Source organism: Lissotriton helveticus, chromosome 7 (genome assembly GCF_964261635.1).
Source record: "Lissotriton helveticus chromosome 7, aLisHel1.1, whole genome shotgun sequence".
Lineage (NCBI taxonomy): Eukaryota > Metazoa > Chordata > Amphibia > Caudata > Salamandridae > Lissotriton > Lissotriton helveticus.
The window spans coordinates 123,272,906-123,297,571 of NC_136068.1; the positions used below are offsets into that span (position 1 = coordinate 123,272,906).

Consider the following 24,666-nt stretch of genomic DNA (forward strand, 5'->3'; position numbering starts at 1 on the left):
TTTAAAACATATTATTTGTGACTGTTGTGAACATAGTGACTGGTGCAAAGCATATAGTGACACTTATATACAAATATATACAAATGGGAAGCGGGGAGGGGTAATGTCTTTTGTTGGGGGGCCAGTATTCAAAAATTAGAATTCCAAGGAAGCAGATGGTTATTGTCCAAGTTCCTGGTGGTATCTTGGCCAAATAAGAGCGTCGACGTTTCGACCCTAAAGCGCCCCAATTGGTGGTCGCGGCGGGTCTTTATCAAGACAGGGGGTAAGGACGGGTGAGTTTGGATTCACAAAGGAAGCTTGTCAGTCGACCCTCGGTTCTGCAAACTGGGATAGTTGTGCTGGCGGTTCAAGCAGAGTCAGAGCGCCATCTGAGCTGTCAGGATAAAGCTCGAGAAAGTTCGAACTTTTGACCCGCCGCGACCACCAATTGGGGCGCTTTAGGGTCGAAACGTCGACGCTCTTATTTGGCCAAGATACCACCAGGAACTTGGACAATAACCATCTGCTTCCTTGGAATTCTAATATTTGAATACTGGCCCCCCAACAAAAGACATTACCCCTCCCCGCTTCCCATTTGTATATATTTGTATATAAGTGTCACTATATGCTTTGCACCAGTCACTATGTTCACAACAGTCACAAATAATATGTTTTAAATGCTGAACAGAAAACGGAATGAAGTAATTGCCGTGTTTTGTGTTCCCTGTTTTAACATATAAAATACGTTTTTCTCAGAGAGAGGTTTTTTGTTTGTATGTTTTGAGCTTTCCAGCCTTCTTTTAAAGCAATGTCAGCGCTCACCCGACAGAACCAATTTTGTTTTTAATCAATCTATCCATAGGGCATTCCCCAGTGACCCCTCCTCGGGTTGTCTGGATGCGAAGTTTTGGCATTTTGCATTCCGGCGTGTGGCAAACAGGTCCACTGATGGTGTTCCCCATTTGTCGAACAGCCACCTTGTCTCCTGAGCATTGAGCTCCCACTCGTGGGATGCCGATGTCTGTCTGCTGAGCCAATCTGCCTGTATGTTGTCCTTCCCTGGGAGGTGTATGGCTAGCAGGTCTATTTTGAGAGGGATGGCCCATCTCCATATCTCCTGCGCCAGCGTTGAAAGCGGAGCTGACTGTGTGCCCCCCTGCTTGTTGATGTATGTTGGACAGGCCGCATGGTCGGGCTGTCCCCCCTCCCCGCAATGGGACCCGGACCCTGGCTCTCCCTGAATCCCCAGCCAGAGTCCCCGGCGACCACCCGAAGTAACCTGCAATCCCTCCACCACAAGACACCAGCTCCGGACCCAGCTGGTCCGGGTCATCATCCGCACCCCGGCCTCGGCCCAGCCGCCATTTTGGGGTACTACAGCACGAGGCCGCGTGGCCTCAACTCGACCCTAACCCTGGGCCCGGCCGGCCCCGACATCGAGGCACCAACCTCCTCCCAGGAGGCAGAGTGACCACTTGGCGAGTCAATGGGAGAAGGAATCGTCAACGGCTCTCCTCCGCCAGGTGTCGATCACCCCAGGCCGCCCTGGGCGCTGGCTCCACCCCCCTGCTGGGTGTCTGGACTCCCTCATCCCGGACCTCCCGGCCCCCAGGCGCGAGGGTCCGGACATCAAAGGGGACCAGACCTATAACTGGGGCAGGGCCAGACCAGGAAGGCAGTTGTATCCTGGAGTCGAGAGACCCGAGAAGAACTCATCCGCGACTGGCCTGCTGGCGCTGCCGCGGCCCTCTGCCTCGTGAAACCATCGTCTTGGCCTGCTGGCGCTGCCGCGGCCCTCTGCCTCGTGAAACCATCGTCTTGGCCTGCTGGCGCTGCCGCGGCCCTCTGCCTCGTGAAACCATCGTCTTGGCCTGCTGGCGCTGCCGCGGCCCTCTGCCTCGTGAAACCATCGTCTTGGCCTGCTGGCGCTGCCGCGGCCCGACTTGCAGACTCGCCAGCTCGAGGATTGTGAGCTCACCTCTTGCCACCTCTTGCCACCTCCTGTACCGACCCGGTACCAAGACTGTCCCGCTACCCCCTTTTTCCCTACCGAGACTAGAAGTGAGAGGACCCTCGGGTCCGAGATATCCTGTATCGCCAATATCCGTGCTCTACAAACCTTATATAAAAGTATTGAACTCAACCTGGTGTGGTGGCTGTTTGTGGGGAGGGAGGTGACATATCTGTACAATCGCCGGAGGTGGTCCTCATCGGGGACCTCTCCCTCAGTAGACGGCCGACCCTCAGGGTCCCCGTCTAACATTGGTGGCCAGCGGCGCGATCCGAACCTACGCATAATAGTACAGAGAGTCACTCTCCCCACGACACACAACCACCATGACAACAGAGAGCGGAACAACGGAAAAATTCCAGATGGAAAAATTGGAAGACTACAACCACCGGGAACTGAAGCAATATTGCATAGAACTTGGCCTTCCAACCACAGGTCTGAGCACAAAGGAAGACTTCAAACGAGCCCTAGAAGCTTGGGCAGAAACGGGTACGGCCGTACCCCGAACACGAACAACCGAGACGGGCCCCGCACCAATTGAAGGAAGAAGAGCGGGTCTCTCCCTGGAAGAGATCCAAGAAAGAGAAAAAAGCAGACTCCACGAATTAGAACTGGCCCGACTTCGCTTGGATGGAGAGCTCAAACTGGCGGAACAAAAAATAACTCTGGAACACTTACGGCTCCGAGAGGAGCGAGAAGAGAAGCAAAAACAGAGAGAGCTAGAGGAAAAGAAACTAGCGTACGAACATGAGCGCAATCTCAAGGAACTGGAAATCCAGAAACAGAATAAAGAACTCGGGTTCCCCGAACGACCGACCCTGCCTGCCTCTACCGAGCCCAAGGTTCACATCCCCAAAGATGTCATCCGGGAATACCACAAGAACGATGATATACAGCAGTGGTTTAAAGCCTATGAGGTGGCCATGACCTCCCACCGGATTCCACGGAGCGACTGGGGAGCCGGGTTATGGGGGAGGTTTGTCAACGAAGGGCGGGACGCCCTGCTGCAACTCCCGGACCATCTGATGACATCCTACGACCACATGAAGGCCGCCCTCCTCACTCGATACGGGCTCACACCCGAGATGTACCGCCAGCGGTTCCGCGACTGCAAACGGATTCCGGGTACGACTTGGGTGGAGTACGTGAACTTCTTTAGTCGAGCCTTCGAAGGGTGGATCAAGGGCAACAAAGTGACCACCTACGAATAACTTTTCGACCTTATCGTATGGGAGCACCTGTCTAACAACTGCTTCGTGGAACTCCGGCAACACCTCTTGGACAGTAAACTAACCGAACCTCGACAACTCGCCGCCGAAGCCGGTGGGAAAGCACCCGAGTTAGCCGGAACGGACCCAGCGAATCATCCAGACCGTACCCAGGGCCCCATCGCCCCCGGGGAGGAGGAGGAGGGGGCCAGGGTCGGGGGAGAGACCCTGGCCCCTTGTCGCCCACAAGCAGCCCCTCGACCCCGGCCGGCCGAGGGAGCCCGGCCATCCGGGCCGGTTTCCGGGCCAACGTTATGTGCCACAGATGCCAGCGACCCGGCCACTACGCCAGTGATCCCAACTGCCCAAAGAATCCGAACACTACCCCCCGCCAGGTCGCAGCGGCCGCCCTAGGGGAAGAACTAATCCCGGACGACCAAGAAGAGTACGAGACCGACCCCTCTGAGTGGGCACCAGCCGCCATGGCGCTGGTCTGCTTGGGGGAGAGAGAGATGATTCCGCGGGCCCCCCTTCCCGCCAACACGCAGAAGTACAGCCAGTGGGTCAACATTAATGGCCGCCGGGCGGAAGCCCTCCGCGACACCGGGGCCAGTGTAACGGCGGTCCGACGCCACCTTGTCACTCCAGACCAAATCCTGCCGAACATTCTTTGCCCTGTCCGATCAGCAGACAACTCCGAAAGTCTGTGTCGCATGGCCTGCGTCCCCTTCGAGTGGGGAGGAGTAACAGGGATGCTAAAGGTAACTGTCCGCGATGATGCCCCCGTGGATTGCCTCCTAGGAAACGACCTCGAAAGCTCTCCCTGGGCAGCCGTCGAACGGAGAGAACACCTGGGGATGCTCGGCCTCCCCGAATGGGTCTGCGTCACGACCCGGTCCATGACCGCCCGCGCGGTCCCCAGTCTAGAAGAGCCCGAGTGGCCGGAACCTCCTCCCGCGCTCGTCCCAGAGGAGGCCGCCCCAGAAGCCAGTCCCTCGACCCAAACAGAGGAAGGATCCGACCAGCTTCGGGATGTCCCTGACCTGGCACAATGGCGTCAGGAGGGAGGCCCCACTCAGGAACAATTCCGGGCCGAACAGAAAACATGTCCCTCTCTCGAAGGACTCCGGCAGCAAGCCCTGGCCCAGAGCACAGGGGATACCTCGGGGGCCCACTGGATCTACTGGGACGAAGACCTGCTCTACAGCGAGCAGAAAATTGCAGAACTAGGAGCCAGTCGGGTGCTGGTGGTGCCCCTTCGCTTCCGAGACTTTCTCCTGAACTTAGCCCACGATGTCCCCCTTGCCGGACACCTGGGACAGGATAAAACCTACGACCGCCTGGTGACCCATTTTTTCTGGCCCCAAATGCGAAAGGATGTCACCAACCACTGCAGGGCCTGCCCCACCTGCCAGGCCAGCGGAAAAAGTGGCCGAAAAATCAAAGCACCTTTACAACCCTTTCCTGTCGTCACCACCCCGTTCGAACGAGTGGGAATAGACATTGTGGGGCCCCTCGACCCCCGAACAGCCCAAGGACACCGGTTCATCCTGGTCCTAGTAGACCACGCCACCCGCTATCCCGAGGCCATCCCTCTTCGGACTGTGACGGCCCCCGTGGTGGGCCGAGCCCTGATGGGGATCTTCTCCCGGGTGGGGTTCCCCCGGGAGGTCGTCAGCGACAGGGGCACGAACTTTATCTCCAGATATATGAAGTCTCTCTGGCAACAATGCGGGGTCACCTACAAATTCACGACCCCCTATCACCCGCAAGGAAACTGATTGGTCGAGAGGTTCAACCGCACCCTCAAGGGAATGATTATGGGCCTAGAGGAACCCCTTCGACGCCAGTGGGACGTGCTACTTCCATGCCTCCTGTTTGCCTATCGGGAGGTCCCGCAGAAATCCCTCGGCTTCAGCCCATTTGAACTCCTGTACGGGCACCCCGTCCGGGGCCCCCTCAGCCTAGTCAAGGAAGGTTGGGAGCAGCCTCCCCAGAAAACTCCCCCAGACATCTACAGGTATCTCCTGGCTCTTCGCAACCAGACCCGGCGGTTCCGAGAAACCGCCAAAGCCAATCTCGAGGCCAGTCAGGAGGACATGAAGAGATGGTACGATCAGCACGCATCCTCCATTGAGTTCGAACCGGGACAACGGGTCTGGGTGATGTCCCCGGTTGAACCCTGTGCACTCCAAGACAAATGGTCCGGACCCTTCAAGGTGATCGAACGCAAGGGGCCCGTCACCTATTTAATCGACATGGAGACTGCCCGGAACCCCCTACGGGTCCTCCATGCCAACAGGCTCAAACCCCATTTTGTGCGATCCGAACTCAGCCTCCTGATGGCTACCGATAACGGGACGGAAGAAGACTCCGAACCCCTTCCGGACTTACTGAGGACCCTCGAGCGGGATGGCTCAGTGGAAGGGGTCCAGCTCTCCGAGGCCCTGTCCCCGGAGCAACGCCAAGACTGTCAAGCCCTCCTGAGGCGGTTCGCCTCCCTGTTCTCCCTCACACCCGGAGTCACCCCCTGGTGCCTTCACGATGTGGACACCGGGGACAGCCCTCCTATTCGACACCGGGCGTACCGCGTACCAGACCGGGTGCGAGCCTGCATCCAGACCGAGGTGTCCAAAATGCTGGCCCTAGGAGTGATCGAACCCTCAGACAGCCCCTGGGCAAGCCCAGTCGTCCTGGTTCCCAAGGCGGCCGCCCCGGGCGTTGCCCCTGAGCTCCGGTTCTGCGTGGACTATCGGGGGCTGAATGCAGTTACCAGGACCGACGCTCACCCCATCCCCCGGGCAGATGAGCTAATTGACCGGATGGGGGCCGCCCGCTACCTGAGCATCTTCGACCTAACGGCGGGCTACTGGCAGATCGCCCTCACCCCTAGGGCCCAAGAACGTTCCGCCTTCTCTACCCCGGACGGGCACTACCACTTTAAAGTAATGCCCTTCGGCATGAAAAACGCTCCGGCAACGTTCCAACGGCTGGTGAACCAGGTACTGGCGGGCCTGGAAGACTTCAGCGCCGCCTACCTGGACGACATTGCTGTGTACAGCCATCATTGGACCGACCACCTCCGCCACCTGCGGGAGGTTCTACACGCCCTCCAGCAAGCCGGGCTCACCATCAAGGCCAGCAAGTGCCAGGTTGGCCAAGGGTCCGTGACCTACCTGGGACACCAAGTGGGAAGCGGGCTGGTGGCCCCCCTCCAGCTCAAGATTGCTGCCATCCAGGCCTGGCAACCCCCTACGACCCAAACGGAGGTCCGGGCCTTCCTGGGGCTCACCGGATACTACCGGCGGTTCGTGAAGGACCATGGCAGCATCGTGGGGCCCCTCACAGAGCTCACCTCCAAGAAGAGCCCCAAGACAGTCAACTGGACCCCGGACTGCCAATCGGCCTTCGAGAAATTGAAGACCGCCATGTGCACGGCCCCCGTGCTCCAGGCTCCCGACTACAGCCGGGAATTCATTGTGCAGACGGACGCCTCCGATCATGGTGTGGGGGCCGTCCTCTCCCAACTCAACCCCGAAGGGGTCGACCAACCAGTGGCCTTCATCAGCAGACGCCTACTGCCCCGAGAACAGCGCTGGAGCACCATTGAGAGGGAGGCCTTCGCCGTAGTCTGGGCACTCAAGAAGCTCCGGCCCTACCTCTTCGGCACCCACTTCCGGGTGCAAACAGACCACCGACCCCTGCAATGGCTGATGCAAATGCGGGGGGAGAACCCGAAGCTGTTGCGCTGGTCCATCTCCCTACAGGGGATGGACTTCACGGTGGAACATCGTCCAGGCCAGGACCACGCCAACGCAGACGGCCTGTCACGCTTTTTCCGCCTCAGCGAGGAGAGTCCCCAGGAAGATGGCTGACTCTCCCCGCCTTCAGCTGGGGGGGACGCATGTTGGACAGGCCGCATGGTCGGGCTGTCCCCCCTCCCCGCAACGGGACCCGGACCCTGGCTCTCCCTGAATCCCCAGCCAGAGTCCCCGGCGACCACCCGAAGTAACCTGCAATCCCTCCACCACAAGACACCAGCTCCGGACCCAGCTGGTCCGGGTCATCATCCGCACCCCGGCCTCGGCCCAGCCGCCATTTTGGGGTACTACAGCACGAGGCCGCGTGGCCTCAACTCGACCCTAACCCTGGGCCCGGCCGGCCCCGACATCGAGGCACCAACCTCCTCCCAGGAGGCAGAGTGACCACTTGGCGAGTCAATGGGAGAAGGAATCGTCAACGGCTCTCCTCCGCCAGGTGTCGATCACCCCAGGCCGCCATGGGCGCTGGCTCCACCCCCCTGCTGGGTGTCTGGACTCCCTCATCCCGGACCTCCCGGCCCCCAGGCGCGAGGGTCCGGACATCAAAGGGGACCAGACCTATAACTGGGGCAGGGCCAGACCAGGAAGGCAGTTGTATCCTGGAGTCGAGAGACCCGAGAAGAACTCATCCGCGACTGGCCTGCTGGCGCTGCCGCGGCCCTCTGCCTCGTGAAACCATCGTCTTGGCCTGCTGGCGCTGCCGCGGCCCTCTGCCTCGTGAAACCATCGTCTTGGCCTGCTGGCGCTGCCGCGGCCCTCTGCCTCGTGAAACCATCGTCTTGGCCTGCTGGCGCTGCCGCGGCCCTCTGCCTCGTGAAACCATCGTCTTGGCCTGCTGGCGCTGCCGCGGCCCGACTTGCAGACTCGCCAGCTCGAGGATTGTGAGCTCACCTCTTGCCACCTCCTGTACCGACCCGGTACCAAGACTGTCCCGCTACCCCCTTTTTCCCTACCGAGACTAGAAGTGAGAGGACCCTCGGGTCCGAGATATCCTGTATCGCCAATATCCGTGCTCTACAAACCTTATATAAAAGTATTGAACTCAACCTGGTGTGGTGGCTGTTTGTGGGGAGGGAGGTGACATATCTGTACAATCGCCGGAGGTGGTCCTCATCGGGGACCTCTCCCTCAGTAGACGGCCGACCCTCAGGGTCCCCGTCTAACAATGTACAACATTGCGGTGGTGTTGTCTGTCTGAAGCAGCACCTTGTGTTTGTACAGTCTTGTTTGGAAAGCTTTCAGTGCAAGGAAGATTGTCTTCAATTCTAGGTAATTGATGTGCCTTGTCGCATCTGTTGGCGTCCACAGTCCCCTCACCTTGAGCACCTCCATGTGAGCGCCCCATCCCTTCAGGGATGCGTCTGTGGTGATGGTCACTGTTGGCGTTGGGGGCGTTAGAGGCTTTCCCCTTGTTATGTTCTCCATGGTCCACCATGTCATCTCCTTCTGCACTGCGTGCGTTACAACCACTAGATCCTCCCAACTGCCTGTAGCTTGTGACCATTGCTCCTGTAGCCATTCTTGAATGGGTCTCATGTGGAGACGTACATTCGGTACCAGGTGGATGCATGATGCCATCATCCCCATGATCTTGCTCGCAGTCCTCACTGTCTGAGCTTGTCCCTTCCGGTAGAGGCGAGTTTCCTTCACCAGCGCCCTCGCCCTCTTCTCGCTGGGGAACACCTTTCCCTGTAAGGTTTTGATCTGTGCTCCCAGGAAGATCTTCACTTGTTCCGGCTCCATTGACGATTTCTTCCAATGGATGGAGAACCCCAGGCTTATGAGCGTGCTCGTCACTGTTTGTGCGTGCTGCTTGCATTTCTGGTATGAGTTTGCTTTCACCAGCCAGTCGTCCAGGTAAGGGTATACGTGTATTCCTTGCCTTCGTAGGTGCGCTGCGACTGCTGCGAGGCACTTTGTGAAGACCTTTGGTGCTGGTTTTAGCCCAAAGGCTAGTGTCGTGAACTGGTAGTGGTTTTCTCCGATGGTGAACCTGAGCATATGCTTGTGCTTTCTGTTTATTGGGATGTGCAGGTAGGCGTCTTTGAGGTCTATTGTGACCATGAAGTCCCCGATCTGCAATTGCGGGAGCACCTCTTGCAGGGAGGTCATTTTGGATTTTTGCGTTCTTATGAATTTGTTCAGGAACCTTAGGTCCAGAATGGGTCTCATTGTCTCGTCTACCTTTGGCACCAGGAAGTACGTTGAGTATATTCCTGTGTTTCTTTCCTTGAAGGGTACCCGTTCTATGGCCTGCTTCCGCAGGAGTTCCTTTGCCTCTTCCTGAAGACACTCTAGCTGTTTGCTTGCTAGTTGTTTTCTCTTTGGTTTTCTGCTTATTGGCCTCCCCTCCAACTCTATGCAGTATCCGAATTGGATGATGTTGAGGATCCATTTTTCTGATGTGATTTCTCTCCATTCCTGGAGGTAAAATCTTAATCTTCCTCCCACTGGTGTTATGTGGTCGTAGATGTCTAGCTTGTCTTGATCCCTCTGTACGTGCTGCCCCCTGGGAACTTTTCTGTGGGTGGGCACACAGAGTTTTTTTAAGTCACTTAGAAGCGGGCTGCTGTCCCCCTCTTCTATTCTGGCCACGTCCATTTCCTCTCCCTCAAAAGGACTGGCATCTTTGTTGGTATTGCCAGGACTGCTTCTGCTGACCCTGCTGGGCCTGCGAGTCTGCCTGGTGCGTTTGTTGGAAAGCCTGGTGTGATGTACCTGGCTGGTTTCCACCTCTCCCGCCAGGCCTCCGTGACGGTGTGCCCCTTTTGCTGCCTCTGAACTGCAATGCTCCCATGGACCTTGATGTTTCGTTATCCTTCTTCAGTTGGCTGAGCTTCTCATCAACTGTTGTTCCGAAAAGCGTGTCGCCGTTGCAGGTGTGTTCAGAATGCTGTGTTGCACCTCTGGTTTGAAACCTGAGATCCTTAGCCAGGCGTGTCTTCTTTCAGTGACACCCATCATCATGAGCCTGCTGGAGGTGTCTGCTCCATCCAGGGCTGTCTTAAGGCAAGAATTTGCCGCGTTCTTCCCTTCTTCAACCAGTTTTTCGGCCTTCTGCCTGGCATCCTGGGGCAGGTCCTTCACCAACTGCCCCAGCTCCTCCATGATCTGGTACATGTGCCTGTTTATCAGGGCGTTGGAGTTAGCCGTGTGCCAGTGGGTCGCGGCATTCCGTTCGATCCTTCTGCCCACCAGATCCATCCTTTTGCTCTCCTTATCCGGTGGTGGTCCAGAGGTAGTGGGTACGTTAGCCCTCTTCCTTGCTGTGTCCGTGATAATGGAGTCTGCGGAGACCATCCCCTGAATGTAGGGTGGGTCTTTTGAGGAATGTTTGTATTTTTTCTCTGTTCTGGGAGTTACTGTCTTGCATGTTGCGGGCTCCCTGAATGCTTCCTTCCCCTGGGCCAAGACGCTGTCGAGCATTGGCAGGTACTGGCTCTTTGTTTGTGTTGGGAGCAATGTCTCTAGAAGGAAGTCTGCTTTCTGCTTCTCTTCGTCGAGCTTGAGCTTGAATGCCGCTGCGGCAGACCTTATCACCGAGTTGTAGGCCCCGATGTCGTCCGGCGGCGAGGGCCTCGAGGGATACGTGTCGACCGCCTCCTCCGGGCTGTCGGTCTCGACATCCAGGTAATCCACCTCCTGTAAGTCAGAGGGGGCCGACTCTGCGTCCGTCCTGCTGTCCTCTTCCTCCCCATAGTTGTAACTATCGTAGGGATTCTCGTACTCTTCCTGGTCGTCGACCACCTCGACGTCCGGGTCTTGTTCTTCGGCGACCTTGTCTTCCTCCTCGACCACCTCCACCGCCGGTGGCTTGGTCTTGTGAGGGATCGTGAAAGCATTCATCTTTGCGTCCAATTCTTTCTTCCGCTGCACGATGTTTTCCATTTCGGCCTCGAGGCGCCTTCTCTTTTTCTCCATCTCGGCCGCGTGTTCCGCGTCGGATGGTTCTGCCGCTCTATTCGGAGGTTGGCTCGGCGCCGTGCCTTTCGGTGCCGAAGTTTTCGACGTCGACCTGGATTTTGGGTCTCTGGTCGGCGTCGGTAGTTTAGGGTCCTTGTCCCTCGGCGTCGATCGATCCTTTTCGGGGACGATTTTCGACGACTTCTGCTGTTCAACAGCTCTCGGCGCCGGGGACTCCTTCTCAGAGGATCCGCTGGGCCTGTGAGTACTCGCGGACGCCTGGTGCTTCGGCGTCGGCGCCTTGCCCTCGTTTTTTCGAGACTCAGAGTCTCTCTGGTTCTTGGGGGGCCGGAGAGTCTCCTACCTTATCAGAAGTCTTCGTGTAATCGGTCTCTACGACCGTGTAGCTGTCGTCTTCGGCGGCAGCGTTGTCCTCTTCCTCGGAAGACATCCCCAGATCGTAGAGGGACGGAGTCGGGGCCTTCCCCTGCAGGGTGGCGTGCGCTACCCTCTGTCTCTCTCTCACACGAAGGGTCTTCGGGGTGAAGGCGGAGCAGGCGTTGCAGTCCTCACTTTCGTGATTCACCGGTAGACAAAGGTTGCATACCGGGTGCTGGTCCTTCTGCGCGTACTTGTGGTGGCAGTTACGGCAGAACTTGAACGCCGTGTTGTCCATCATCGAGCGCTCAGGGCCTCCCTGGTCACGTGTTCGTCGACGGTCGTCGAGGATCTCGATGAATTCGCCTTTTCCTTTGCTGACTCCTCGTCGATGAAGTCCCCTGGAGTCTTCAGATGACTTTCCTTTGTGATTTCTGTATTTTCCTTTCTTCTTTCTCCAAAAATGTCTGGAGCCCAAACGGGAACGATACAGACCCGACCGCGGAAAAAAAGAATCTGAAGATGGCGCCCAAGAGTGGGAGCTTCCGCAGGAAGCATGCCGACGTCACCGGAAATACACCCAGGAGGTGTGACGCCGACGCCCACCTGGGCTACGAAAAAAAAAAAAAGACCAAAGAAAAGACTACGAATCCGGACCCAACCACAAGACCGCGGAATAATGCACAGCATAGTGAATCCAGAAAGATTCACGCTGCAAAACTACATACACTTTACAGGAACATATTGTGAGGAACAGCTTGTCCTAGTGAGGTTTCTTCACACACATTCATACATAGGCAGTAGACTTTGATAAATATATGTTGAGTCTTCCAGACGAGAGCTCAGTATAAACCATGAAGAGGCTCTCCTGCCTACAAAGTCATTCTGTGTGGCGCTCATGACTCTTTCCTTCAATGGGCAATTAGCTTTCCCCTGACAGTACATAATACAGGCAGAGAGTCATTTTGAGATTTGTTCTTTGGAAAGACAATATCTTCGCCTTTAGTGACCAAAGGAAATGAAAAACTTATCAGAGAGTTTGGAGACCTTATTTCAGCGAATTAGTAAAATTTGAGGCAGCATCAGACATACATGGAATGAATAGTTGTTTCTTCTATCCTAATAGGATCCAGGAGGAAGAACAACTGTAATGTGATAGGTCTACTAACATGGAAGTCTGAGGAACCTTCACTGTGAACTGTGGGTTTGTAAGAAGCAATCTGGATTGTACTGCTGTTGACATTACAATATATTACCACTGTTTCTAGTATGGCTAAATGGGTTCCCCTTGTTTATTATAACAGTAGATAAGGATGGCAATGAGGAAGAAGAGATTAAAGACAACCTTGCCATCTTTAATTGGTGGTGAACGATGGACCAGCTGTAGACATATATGTCTCGCAAGAATAAAGCTGTACACTAGAAAGAGGAATGAATAGGCAATAACAGGAATTTTGCTGGATCCTGCGGCTGTTTCTTAGAAAGAACTTTAGAGAAGGAAGCCAATACTTCTGAAGACGCTGTTTTAGAAGGCACTTGTTGCTTTAATATATCTACATTGGGAAATCCAGTATGTTTCAGCTTTTGCGCTTTTTGGAAAGGTGCTACCCGCGGTGAACAACCTTTACAACGCAACTTTTACCACGCAGTGCCTTTACGACGCAACTTTTACAACGCAAACCCTTACAACGCATTGCGCTGGGGGGGCGCTCTAGGATAGGGAATAGGTTTAATGTACTATCCAACACCTTCCTTACTATCCACGGGGACTGGAGTTGGAATAGTAAATTAAACTATTCACTATCCAGCGCCCAAAAGCACTATGCGTTGTAATGGTATGCGTAGTAAAACTTGCGATGTAAAGGTAGGCGTTATAAATGTATGCGTTGTAACATCATACATCCGCTACCCACATAATCATCTGCTGAAGGAGCATCCTTACCAGAGATTCCCTAATAGTTGTAGATAAAATCCTTGTTTTAAAAAAAAAAATCCATAGTAAGTAGATGTGAATCTGCAGGCATTTCCACTAGTTTCGCTTCTGCACGTCCCGGATTGGAAAAATGGCAGAATGCAGGAGAAATTCCCTGCAGAATTAGAATTCCTTCTAGGCAGAATGACAAATTCATGTGCCATCAAGCACTTTCAGGTGATGTACAGTGTAATAACCAACTGGCCAGCCACTGGCAATGTTATTTGAACCAACATTCCAGCATGGAAGCTGGTTGAGGACACCTGCCTGCTACAGCACCAGCAGGACCCTGCAGGCAAGAGTGACAAAGACTTCCTTTTTGGGAAGTTACTTTGAAGAGCACAGTTAGTGGTCTAGCCAATTCAGTTACTTTAATGTGGTTACAATATTTTACCCCTCTTAGATCTTCTAAAAACCAACTGTGCTTTGGGATTTGTTTCCACCCACAGAGAAGTGAACTCATCCAATTCCGCTCCACGTGTGGGCAAAAAAACAGAAAGAAAGGAAAATGTGCTTGTTTCGACTGTGATAGGGGTACAGTCTGTACAAGCAATGCTAATGGGGATCATTTACAAAAGAAAAAGAGAGAACTGTATTCTCTTTATCTTGGTCAGCATCAACAAATTTCAATGTTCTGTGAACCCCCCAAAAAAACGTAACAGAAATCAGGACTATTGGGCACTACAGTGAATGGAGTGCAGAGCACTTTCACCTAGCTGGTTACGTTTGGACAGTTTACAATGAGGACTCATAAACACAGTATTGTTTGCCTAGACACATGCTAGTACTGTTGACTGTTATACACATTATCTGGGGACTCTCAGCCTACCAACTGGATCGCAGATTTCAGCAATTCAATCATGTCAAAGATACACTGCTGGAAAGCTACACATGTGCTGACCACGGCAAAAAGGTTCCGAATTACACAAAGCATCTCTTTAACACAGACTAGTACAAGGGCTTCAATTTACCGAGGGTTGGACTTTTGACATTGACCACACAGACACACAGCATGCACTGTGAAAGGCCATCTCAATGCTTGTTGCACTTTAGGTTTTAAAGCCAGTCAGTCATACGGACTCACCAGAGTTCTGCATTTTTAGGGTTCTTTAGCCGAGACTTCTCCAAGATGGCTCTAGCCCTCGTCAACTGGCCAACCTTCTCCTCTAGCCTAGACATCAGCAGCCAGAGAGGGGTGGAGTGGGGGCACTTCTTCAGCTGCAAGAAAATGTAAATCAAGATCAGAATATATATTGAACCTGCTCAAGATTTACACCAGAATACCCAATACCATCTTAACAGGTACCTCATAGTACATGGTTCCTGCTTCCTAGAAAGTATGGTGCTGTAAAATAAGCTGGCAAACAATTAGTACCTCGTGCACTGAAACAGCACCCATCAGAACAATGTCAAGACTACAACTGAGTCCTGACTTGCCTTCCAAGAACATTTAGAAGCGCCCACAGTAACCAATTTTTAATGTTACTGGAATTTAAAGGCATTCTTTTTATTTTGGTATTTTGTTTATGACACAAATAAAGATTTCTGTGTTAAGCAAATGGTGCTTCTGCTCTGTCACTTTCAAAACTTCAAATACACGCCTGCATCACACTGTTACCAACAGTGAAAAGTCACAATGATTTGTTCTTGCAATCTGGATCTGGGTTTTTGAGGTTTACCTAATTCATGATTAGAGACTGGTGGAAGGGCTATAATAATGTTTATGAATTCACTGCCTGACAAGTATATACAGCTCTAGATTTCCAAGCTGGCGAAGGCTCTCTAGGATGTTTGGGCCCTTATAGCCAATTAGAAAGTATGGAGATCAGGACAGACACGCTTATACATTGGACTAGCTCAATCACTATCACTTTTACAAGGATGTAAGCCTTGGGATTTCAGAGTACTGTAGACTGCCTAACCACCCTGTACTGTCTGACTAGGTCCTCTTCAAGCAATGGTCCAACATGAAAGACCCACTTCAGGAGCGGAACCCAGCAACACAGCAGGGCTGGTCTTAATTGACCATATAAACCTTATATGGATATCAAAGCACTCTTAAGTTTGATCAGCAGAACTGGCTTAACAAGAAAATTGAGAACAAATCAGTACACAGTGACAATAAGCTACTTCAGTAACTAGGCTACAAAGCATCCAGTATCAGAGAGGCCACCTGGTTATGGCACTTTCTTTCCTAGGTGATTAAGTATCTCAGTTGGGGATACGAATTATGGGAATTTGGATATCGTGAGTGGTTGAGAGAATAACTACATGTTATGTTCCCACATTCATCATTGAGTTTACTGTATCAGAAAGCTCTCAATTACTAGACATCATTGTATTGAGAGACTGGAGAAATGGAAAAACTGTGTTCACTGATTTCACAGAACTTGCAGACTGTGACCCGAGCGACAAAATATTTTGCCTGCAGCACCCCACTGAAGTCTAGTCTGAGCCTCTGTGATAGGAAAACATGCTCATGGTGAATAGAAAAGTACCAAAAAGAGTATTAAACATATACTTGCCTTTATTTCCGCCCATATAAGTTCATTTTTCACTTACTCTGACTGATGTGATAACTGCAAGCAACTGTGTGCGCTCTAGCATTCATTTGGAGATGCAGTCTAATGGCTACACTGCCAACTATGAAACTCGAGGACCAGCGTTCTAAACTTGGCTCACCCAATTTTTCAAAATATGTAAACCTGGGAACTTTCTTTCCATGTGAAAACACATTGCTTAACCGTCAATATCATCATTTAGAGACAAGGCTGAAGGCATGAACACCAGTATTTAATGGATAAGTTACTTGTAAGCTTATTTCATTATATGCCTATTTACTAAATTCATGAGCACAGAGCAGCTCCACCAATATATAGGGACTCTGGAACACTTTACAAGAGTCAAATACTTTTTTTTTTAAACACAAATATCTATATAAAGGCAGATTTTCTTCTCTTTTTAATGAAGCCAATTGAAACATAAAAAATGACAGTGGAGAGGTGGAACCCTTCAGATTTAGATAATGCTCTTTTTTATAAACTGAAAAAGTTAAATAAAGGGGAAAGGCAAGCAATATAGCTTTCAAAAAGAGCAGCCAATTGGCTTCTCCTTTCAGACCTTTTGTCTTTGCCAGTGCAGCCTGCCGATGCGGTTAAAGTAATCTGGCTTCACAAATAGCACATCATTTGACTCTGATGTCATGGTCTGTGCACGGTAAATGCCCAAAGACATAGTTTAGGCTAAGAAGAAAAGAGAAGATAAATACCCTTTGATACTCCACATTACATAGAAATCAGACACGAGTTTAGGAAGAAGAAATTCTGGTGAGTTTATAAAACAACCTTACTCTTATTGAATTGTTAATTAGGCTCATTAGAACACTGGATAAAAAGACAATGCCAACTAGGGAAGCAATGTTGCAAGAAAAATGCTGCAATGTGACCTTATACAAAGGTTCAAACAGAAGATTCAACAGTAATAGAGCATTTAAATTTCAAGAGTAGTAGGTTATCTGATCAGAAGAAAATCCTTTCAAAAGACTTTTACAAAATCTGGTCTTCTGACACAGTGAAAAAAGAAGTTTGACAAGGACTCTTTTTATAGGTGGTATTAGTTCCCAACTGGGCTTAATGGAAGAGAAGTGTAAATCAAACATTTCCAAATACAGAAAAGAGGACAGTACCATTTATTCCTGCCACACCGTTTTGAGCTGATAAATCCCTTCCACTTGAACGTGGGTGATGATTTAATTGAAGGCACCCTAGCGTGTTTTGGACTGTACATGCTGTCTGAAGGTGAATTTAAAGCAGTGCACAGTTTCTAGCAGGAAAGATATATCATCATCTGTCAACTTGAATTAATTACTTTATTTTACAAATGAAGTGCTAAATAATTGTGGAGACTTCTGCCTCTGCAGTGTCTATGTTTAAGGTTTAACTAGCTGTCCTAAATAAAACAGACATATAAATGTCAAATTTAAATGTAAAGTTATCCAGGATGCCACACACAGACTAAGCTATTGGGTGTCCATGAATGCCAGTGAAGATCTTATGATGACGAATTTGACTACAACTTGTTCGTATTAATGAAAAGGGTATAATGGTTGTTTCTAAAGAGACATTTTACGCACTCTTTCGCAAACCAAAATCTCATATACCGCCATGGATGGCTTTCGATCAAAACTATGGGTGGATTTTGTTTTCCCACTTTCAAGCCAACCTCCAGAAAATAGATACACTAACACTTTGTATACATACTCCCTGATTGTAGGCCTCGCGGGCTTTCTCCATCTGTTGTCCCTGCTCTTCGATCTGCCCCTTCATCATCCAGAGCTTGGGGAAGTCCTCATAGTGCTTCAGCGCTTCCTCGCATAGGTCCTGGGCAGCATCAATATTTCCCAGCACCCACTCCAACTTCACTGACTTCATAAATACCTGCAGAAAGTAAAGAACAGATTATATGTAGTAGAGAAATCTATGATCTGATATCACATCTCTCCACAATGCAAAGGAAACAACTACACACAACTTTTCACAATGATGGATAGGTTCCTACTAGCGTGACCACCTAACTCCAGGTCTATATGGGACGTTGTCCCTTCCTGAACTTTTTACCTGTGAAGTACTAATTTCAGGTGTGTTAGTCTAACTGGCTTAATGGATGCAAAACAAGACTATAACACCCAGTATTCATTACGTTATCACAAAGTTTGAGGACTAAAATAGTGTTTGAATAGCTCCTACCAAGTGTGACAACTCCACACACTACAGAAGAAGCAATTGTTTGAACTGTTCATGTTTGCAGAGGAGCTAGTCACCACACCTTTACTCAATTTAATGGAGGAGAAGCATTATTTAAATAAACCAGATCTACACATGTCAGAGGAAGGCAATTACCAAAAACCACAACATTCCACTTAATAGAAGAAGTGAGCACCAGACGACTAAGCTCTCTACATTAGACAACCCAGCAATTACAGGAAAACAAATAGGTAACTAACTGCCGATCAAAATTCAAAACGGCACTTCTACCACCAGCTACTTAAGAGAGACCAACGCGTGCTGGGCAAAGTTCATGTACAGGAGACTTTTTTTTAACCCCTCCGCTGCGCCGAACGTTCCGCGCTGGTGCGGAACGCTCTATTGCACGGGCGAGGCCGGAACGTTCAGCGGACGTGCGCAGCACTACCGAGGTAGTGCACGCGATGTCCGCTGAACGCGCGGCGCACTGAAGGGGTTAACATTGATGGCACATTCTTCTAAGAGAGATACAGCAATCGCTCCATGGACTGCACATCTCTGCAAACAAAATATAACCTCAGTCTGTGTTGAAAGAACTGAACTGCCTAAAACGCCAAGCCAGTGGATATATTTGTGCTGCACATATGCCAAGTGATATTTCTGGGTTGTGTGAGAGAGAGGTTGCCAGGAACAGGTGTGTGCTTAGCGGTGATGGGGAGGAAGGATGCCAGGAATGGGGCTGTATTTAGGGTAATTGTGAAGAAGGACACAGATTTGTGGAGGTGATACATGTCTCAGTGAAAACTGTAATAGGGCACCAGTAATCGAAGTGTGTTTACAGAGGACGAAAATGCAAAGTTTGGGCAGTGTTTAAGGTAGGACAGAGGCAGAACACCAGGTGGGTATGTTTGACTAGGGCTGAGGAAAGCAAGGCACCAAAAATGTGTATTTTTATAATATGAAGGTACTTTTTAGGTATAAAACACAAACCAAACTGTCATAAAAATACTGCACACAGATTACAAACATACTTATTTTCAACGTTTCTAAAGTAAAAAATTGTGCATTATTCTACAAACCATTAATTGCATTATATTTACTTGAGTAAAATAGTAAGATTATTGTTTACTTCAATAGGATTTTTTGAACACTGACTCAGTTCATGGGTCATAATAAAGCATGGTGTTGTTGGCCAGAAACGTATAATGCTTTACACCAGTGTTTCCCAAACGTTTTAGAAAAACACCCTAATTTTTAGAACTACAAACTTTCCTGACCCTCCAAGCTTTAATAGACAGAAGGCTGGCGATTTTATGTAACTAAGCTATTGTGCAGTTGTGCACTGTTATTTACAGACAGAACATTTTGAATTGAATTGACCACTAAATATGCACAGACATGCAGTTTAACTTATAAAATTAATTACAATGCACATAAAGGATAATGGGTGGAAATCGGTTTTCAGTGGATATTTATCATTTACACATTATCATTTATTGTGATCCTATTAAAGTATTTGTTTCCATCACACCTCAGAATTGCCCAAAAAAATAATGTGTTTTATTTCTGCATTCAAAAGTCCTGAATGTGTGTAGTTTATTTACTGGTATTTACATTTTGCAGTGTGATACAAAGAAATTATATCGTACACCCTTTCCATTTCACATTTCCTGTGCCCCAGCAAGATTGTCACAATTCAATTACTATTATTTTTCTGACTGTGAAGTGAGAGGAGTTTGTAAACAACAATCACCATGTTAAACAAGCATTGGTAACTCCAATGGGCCTGATGTTAGCCGCCAGCCTTTTGGCAATTCTTGTTTTGTCACGCTTTTTGCAGAACTTTATTAACCGGTGTAGAAACGTGCCCCTTTATGGCATAGTCACCCCCACTTTTTGTCACTGGTACGGATATTTTTCGACTAATGTGCACTAGGTCACTGCTTACCAGGCCCTAGGGCCAGTGAGAGTCACCTAAAACAAGGTAAAATAGTCTAATTGTAACACAATTGGCGCACACACACTGGCATCTCTGTGAGTCCCTAGTATATGGTACCCCTAGTACCTAAGGCATGGGTCCCAAAGAGGGTCCCAAAGGGCTGCAGCATATATTATGCAAACCTAAGGCACCCCCATACAAAGAGCATGCAGCCTGACATTGCAGACTGCGTGTCATGGTGCAAACCATGACTGAAAAACCGACATGGCACACTCTTTGTGTGCGATGCCAACATCACTAAATGTAATATATGTAAGTCATCCCTACAACAGTTCTTATAGCAGGGTGTATTATATAACATGTGAGGGCATAAATGAATGAGCGGGATATGCCCCTGTGCAGTCTAGTCCTATTACTAAATGGCACAAGTGAACAGGGAATCCATCTTAAGTATATGTTTTAGGCACTGGTCATTACGAATTCCCCAGCTACAGGATGGCTTTACTGTATCCTATGGTGTTTGGTATCAAACACCTTGTCTTCATACATCTGTACAGTTGCCAGTACCAGATATATTATGACATGCACCCAAAGGGCACCTTAGAGGTGCCCCTGAAACCATACTAGTCCTCTAGTGTGCTGGCTGACTGGTATCAACCAGCCCTCCACCAAAGATGAGTTTCTGACCCCTGGAGGTGAGAGCATATGCTCTCTGAGGCCAGAAACAATGCAGCTCTGGAGGAAGGTGTTCACACCTCCTCCAGTAAGATGGCTAGTGAATCTGCATACCAAGGCCATGGGCTTAAAAGCCCCTGCCACCTTTGATATGCGAAACTGGCTTTCCCCAGACCTGGGATATGCACCCCACCCCTTGCCCACAGGCCCGTTTCGCACGAGGACAGGTGGGAAATTACCTATGCAAGTAGGCGTGTTGCACTACCAGGCTCGCCACACCCATGAAAGAAGGGTTCCACCATTTTGTTTTTGGTGAAAATAGGAACTCTGGGACAGGGTTATACCCACTCCCCTCGGGAAGTGGTCATATAGGAGGTGTAGTGACACCAAGGGTAAGTAGCTCATTGACTACTACTCTTCACTCACCTTAACATCCTTAAATTCAGTATTTAGGTGGCTCCTGACAACAGGAACTCAGATTCACATACCTAAATAAGAAGGACAAAGAAGAGCTTAAGAACGCAATTTCTGGACAAGCTATGGACTTGGGACAGGAGCAAGCAGGCAGGGCTTGGCGCCGACAATTGCAAAGACCCAACTTGTCCTGCAGCTGTCCATCCTCCCAAAGCCTAGGAAGGCTGTCAATCTTCACCAACCAGTCAGCATCCCCTTTCAAGTGGAGGAGCCACTTCCCTGCAGCCACCTATCGCAATGTCTAGTTCACCGATCTGCTGACCACGGGGTCCAACGACACAGCAGCTGGCCAGGAGGATTTCACCGTGCTCCAGGTCAGATTTGTTTCCCCATCAAGTTCAGAGATATCAGGACACCCAGGAGCCGCCCTGCACTGATACCCGGGGTACCGAACCCCTTACAGCTGCCAAGGTGTGTTCAGTGTCTAGCCCGGACACCGACACCGCCAAGACCGACCTACCAGCGTAGGACGTCAGCTTCAGGGAGGCCATCATCAAGAGTGGCCCTGCTGTTCTGTTTTGTCCCCATCCCAAGGTTGACCTAACAAGTGAGAGCCTCCAACGCAAGTGACCCGCCAGAAAAAAACATCTCTGCACCCAAGCCCCACAGCCCGAGTCGGAGTCTACCGACAGTGCATCCTTGCCCCAAAGACCCTCAAGAACCCCTCTGAGTTCCGACGGACTTGTCCCCAAGTCCACACTTGCAGCCTTTTTCAATTTTTCTCCACAGACTTCAGCTGTGGCGTTTCAAGGCTACCCTTGCGACCAGCACCTCTGCACCCGGACACACTAGGTAGGCAAACAAAAACTGCTGGTGGTTCTAAGGACCTTGGCCCCTATTTACATCAGGTCCAGAAAAACATCCCTGTAACTCAATTGCAAGTACCCCAATGCAGTGTATGTTTCGCCCATAGAACAGCATTACAGTGTACGAGGCTTATGCCTCAAACCTGACCGCTATATCTTCTGTGTTTTTTCTTTGTAAATCGCCAACTTGAAAAGTACTTCTATTCTCTCGTAGATCTTGATGTCTAAATTAATATAAAAATCCATGTTAGTTTTCTAAATTGGTGTCGGATTTCCTTACTGAGTGTGTGTTTCATTTATTGATCCTGTGTATGCAACAAGTGCCTAACACTTCCCTCGGTTAAGCCTAAGGCTGCTCAACCACACTACCACAAATAGAGCACTTTGGGATTACTGTGAACTGTTAGGGCCTTGTCTTAATCCCTCAAGTCCATACTGTATTAGAGATTTAACATGTATACTAATAGTTAGGCGTTAAAAGTCTGTTTCAATTTTTCTTTAATTTTCTACAAAATGAACTCGAGGAACTCAACCTAACTCCTTACCTGCAACTTAGTTTGAAACAGTTAAAGGACCTCTGTAAGGCTTGAAAAATTGCAACTGGGACTAAACCAACCAAAGCACAACTCCAGAAGTTGCTTGCCGAGTTTGATAAAGACCAGGTGTAGGTCGCTGGGTTTCTGTTGCAGTAACCACCCCGCACACACTTTTTGCCAGATTTATGATGCACTTTGACTTGATGTGCCATGGATCCCCGCTAATCGGGTTCCCAGGGCCTGTGTTCTTTCCCAAAACTGTACATTGGTACGCACAATTGGCACCTCTCTGGCCACACGTAAGTCCCTTATAAAAGGCACCATGAGTACCAAGGGCACTGTGACTAGGAACGGCCTCCAAGGGCTGCAGCACATATTGTGCCACCCTTAGAGGTCCTGTACCTTAACACACACACATACACACACACACACACACACACACACACACACACACACACACACACACACACTGCCGTTGCAGGCTGCGTGTTTTGGTGCAGAGAAACGTGAAGCGTAGCCATGGCACGCATACATGTGTGCCATGCCTGCAACCCACTACCTATGGTATAGGTAAGACACCCCTCTAGCTGGGTGCACTATATCACTGGTGAGGGTACAGTTGCATGGGCACTGTACCCCTACAGTGTCTAAGTCCTTTCTTCGACATTGTAAGTGATTCATTATCCAATGCACTCAGAGGGCATCTTAGAGATGCCCCCTGAAAAACGGCCAGCCTCTGTTGGGTTCCCTGACTGGTAAACATCAGCCTGCGGCCACAAGACACGTTTCTGGACCCTACGGGTGGGAGCCTTCGCCCCCTGGGCCCAGAAACAAAGCCTTTCCTGGGCAGAGGTGTTCACGTCTCCCGAGGTCAGAAACAGGCATCTGTGGCAGGGCAGCTTCGCCTTGCTACCTTTGTAACACGACCCCCAGCGTCTCCTGCTATCAATAACAGGCCCCCTTCCTATCTCACCCCCTTTTCTGCAGGAAGACCGGTGGGAAAAATTAGAGCAGCCCAGAAGGTGTGCCCACCTCTGCCAACCCCACCCCTCAGGTGGGGGAGACGACATGAAAGCCCACTCTTCAGTATCTGCCATGTTGTAGATGGCAGGCACTCTCTAATCAGTGTTGGGTATTGTGCCCACTCCCCTATGTGGGGCGAGCACACCAAGGGTGCAGTCACTCTAAGGTCAGTAGCCCATTGGCTACGGACGTCAAGACCTCTAAAACGCCTCCTGAATACAGTATTTAGGGGGCAGCCCATAACCCAGAAGGCAGATTCCTGCAACCTACGAAGAAGAAGGATGAAAGAAGAAACCCAGCAGAGCAGACTGCAGAGAACTGACTCGGCCCCAGCCTTTTTTTTTTTTTTTGCAGAGTTTTATATAGCGCGAACTAGACCCGAACCAAATCAGGTATCAGAGTGCTTTACATAGCACCAGTTACGTTACATGAGGACGGACACACATTAATTTTTAGGCACGGGGAGATTAAGTGATTTGCCCAGATTCACAGGAGGTTTTGGCGTCGTTTACCGAGACTCGAACCCAGATCCCCAGGTCTGAGGTCGGGCCCATCTGCGGTTTCCAGAGATCCTGCACCAAAAGTAGCATTATCCAGCAGCCAGCGACCTCTAGAACCCCCGACTGACTGCCTTCCACAAAGAACGGATCTCCTGTGAACAGCAGCTCAGCTCAAAAGAATCTCCAAAGCAAGACTCTGAGCATGCTGTAGACAAAGAAACCAGACGCCTGGAATCACCACTGCACCCGTCGCCTACGGCCCGAGTCCGAGTGGCCCACCGGTCCCAGCGAGGTCCCCCAGAGCTCCAGAGTCCGAGTCCACCGTGGGTTGACCCCTCCAGGACTCTGGCCAATTAGCCAACGAAGACTGAAACGTCGACAAGTTTATCTATTTCCCTAGCATTTTTTTGCGTTGAGGAATTGTTTTCTGCTGTTTTAGATTCATTTCTTATCTTTTTGGAATAGATGTTTACACCTATGATTTGAAGGTTTTACTTTCTGTACAGCATTGGATAACCTCTTTTAGGGTGCTTTGTTATCAGTCAGTCAAATGGCTTTATTTCGACAAAGAACATGTCTTAAAAAGCAATACATATGCACACATTAGTTTGAAAAGATAAAAGGAACCAATTCATAGAAAAAGTACATACAATTCATGATACGAAGGCGCTAATAAATTACATAAAAGAATCGCAA

At 50.2% G+C, this 24,666-nt stretch overlaps 1 protein-coding gene across 1 annotated transcript in view; it reads right to left on the reverse strand.

Moving 5' to 3' along the window:
- PRPF6 (pre-mRNA processing factor 6) overlaps positions 1–24,666 on the reverse strand; it is a 206,468-nt gene that overhangs the window by 48,648 nt on the left and 133,154 nt on the right. Inside the window, exons 16-17 of the mRNA XM_078651660.1 lie at positions 17,535–17,711; positions 14,360–14,493 (exon numbers count right to left, since the gene is read on the reverse strand). Of these exons, the coding sequence (XP_078507786.1) occupies positions 14,360–14,493; positions 17,535–17,711 (311 nt within the window). The remainder of the gene's footprint in view (positions 1–14,359; positions 14,494–17,534; positions 17,712–24,666) is intronic.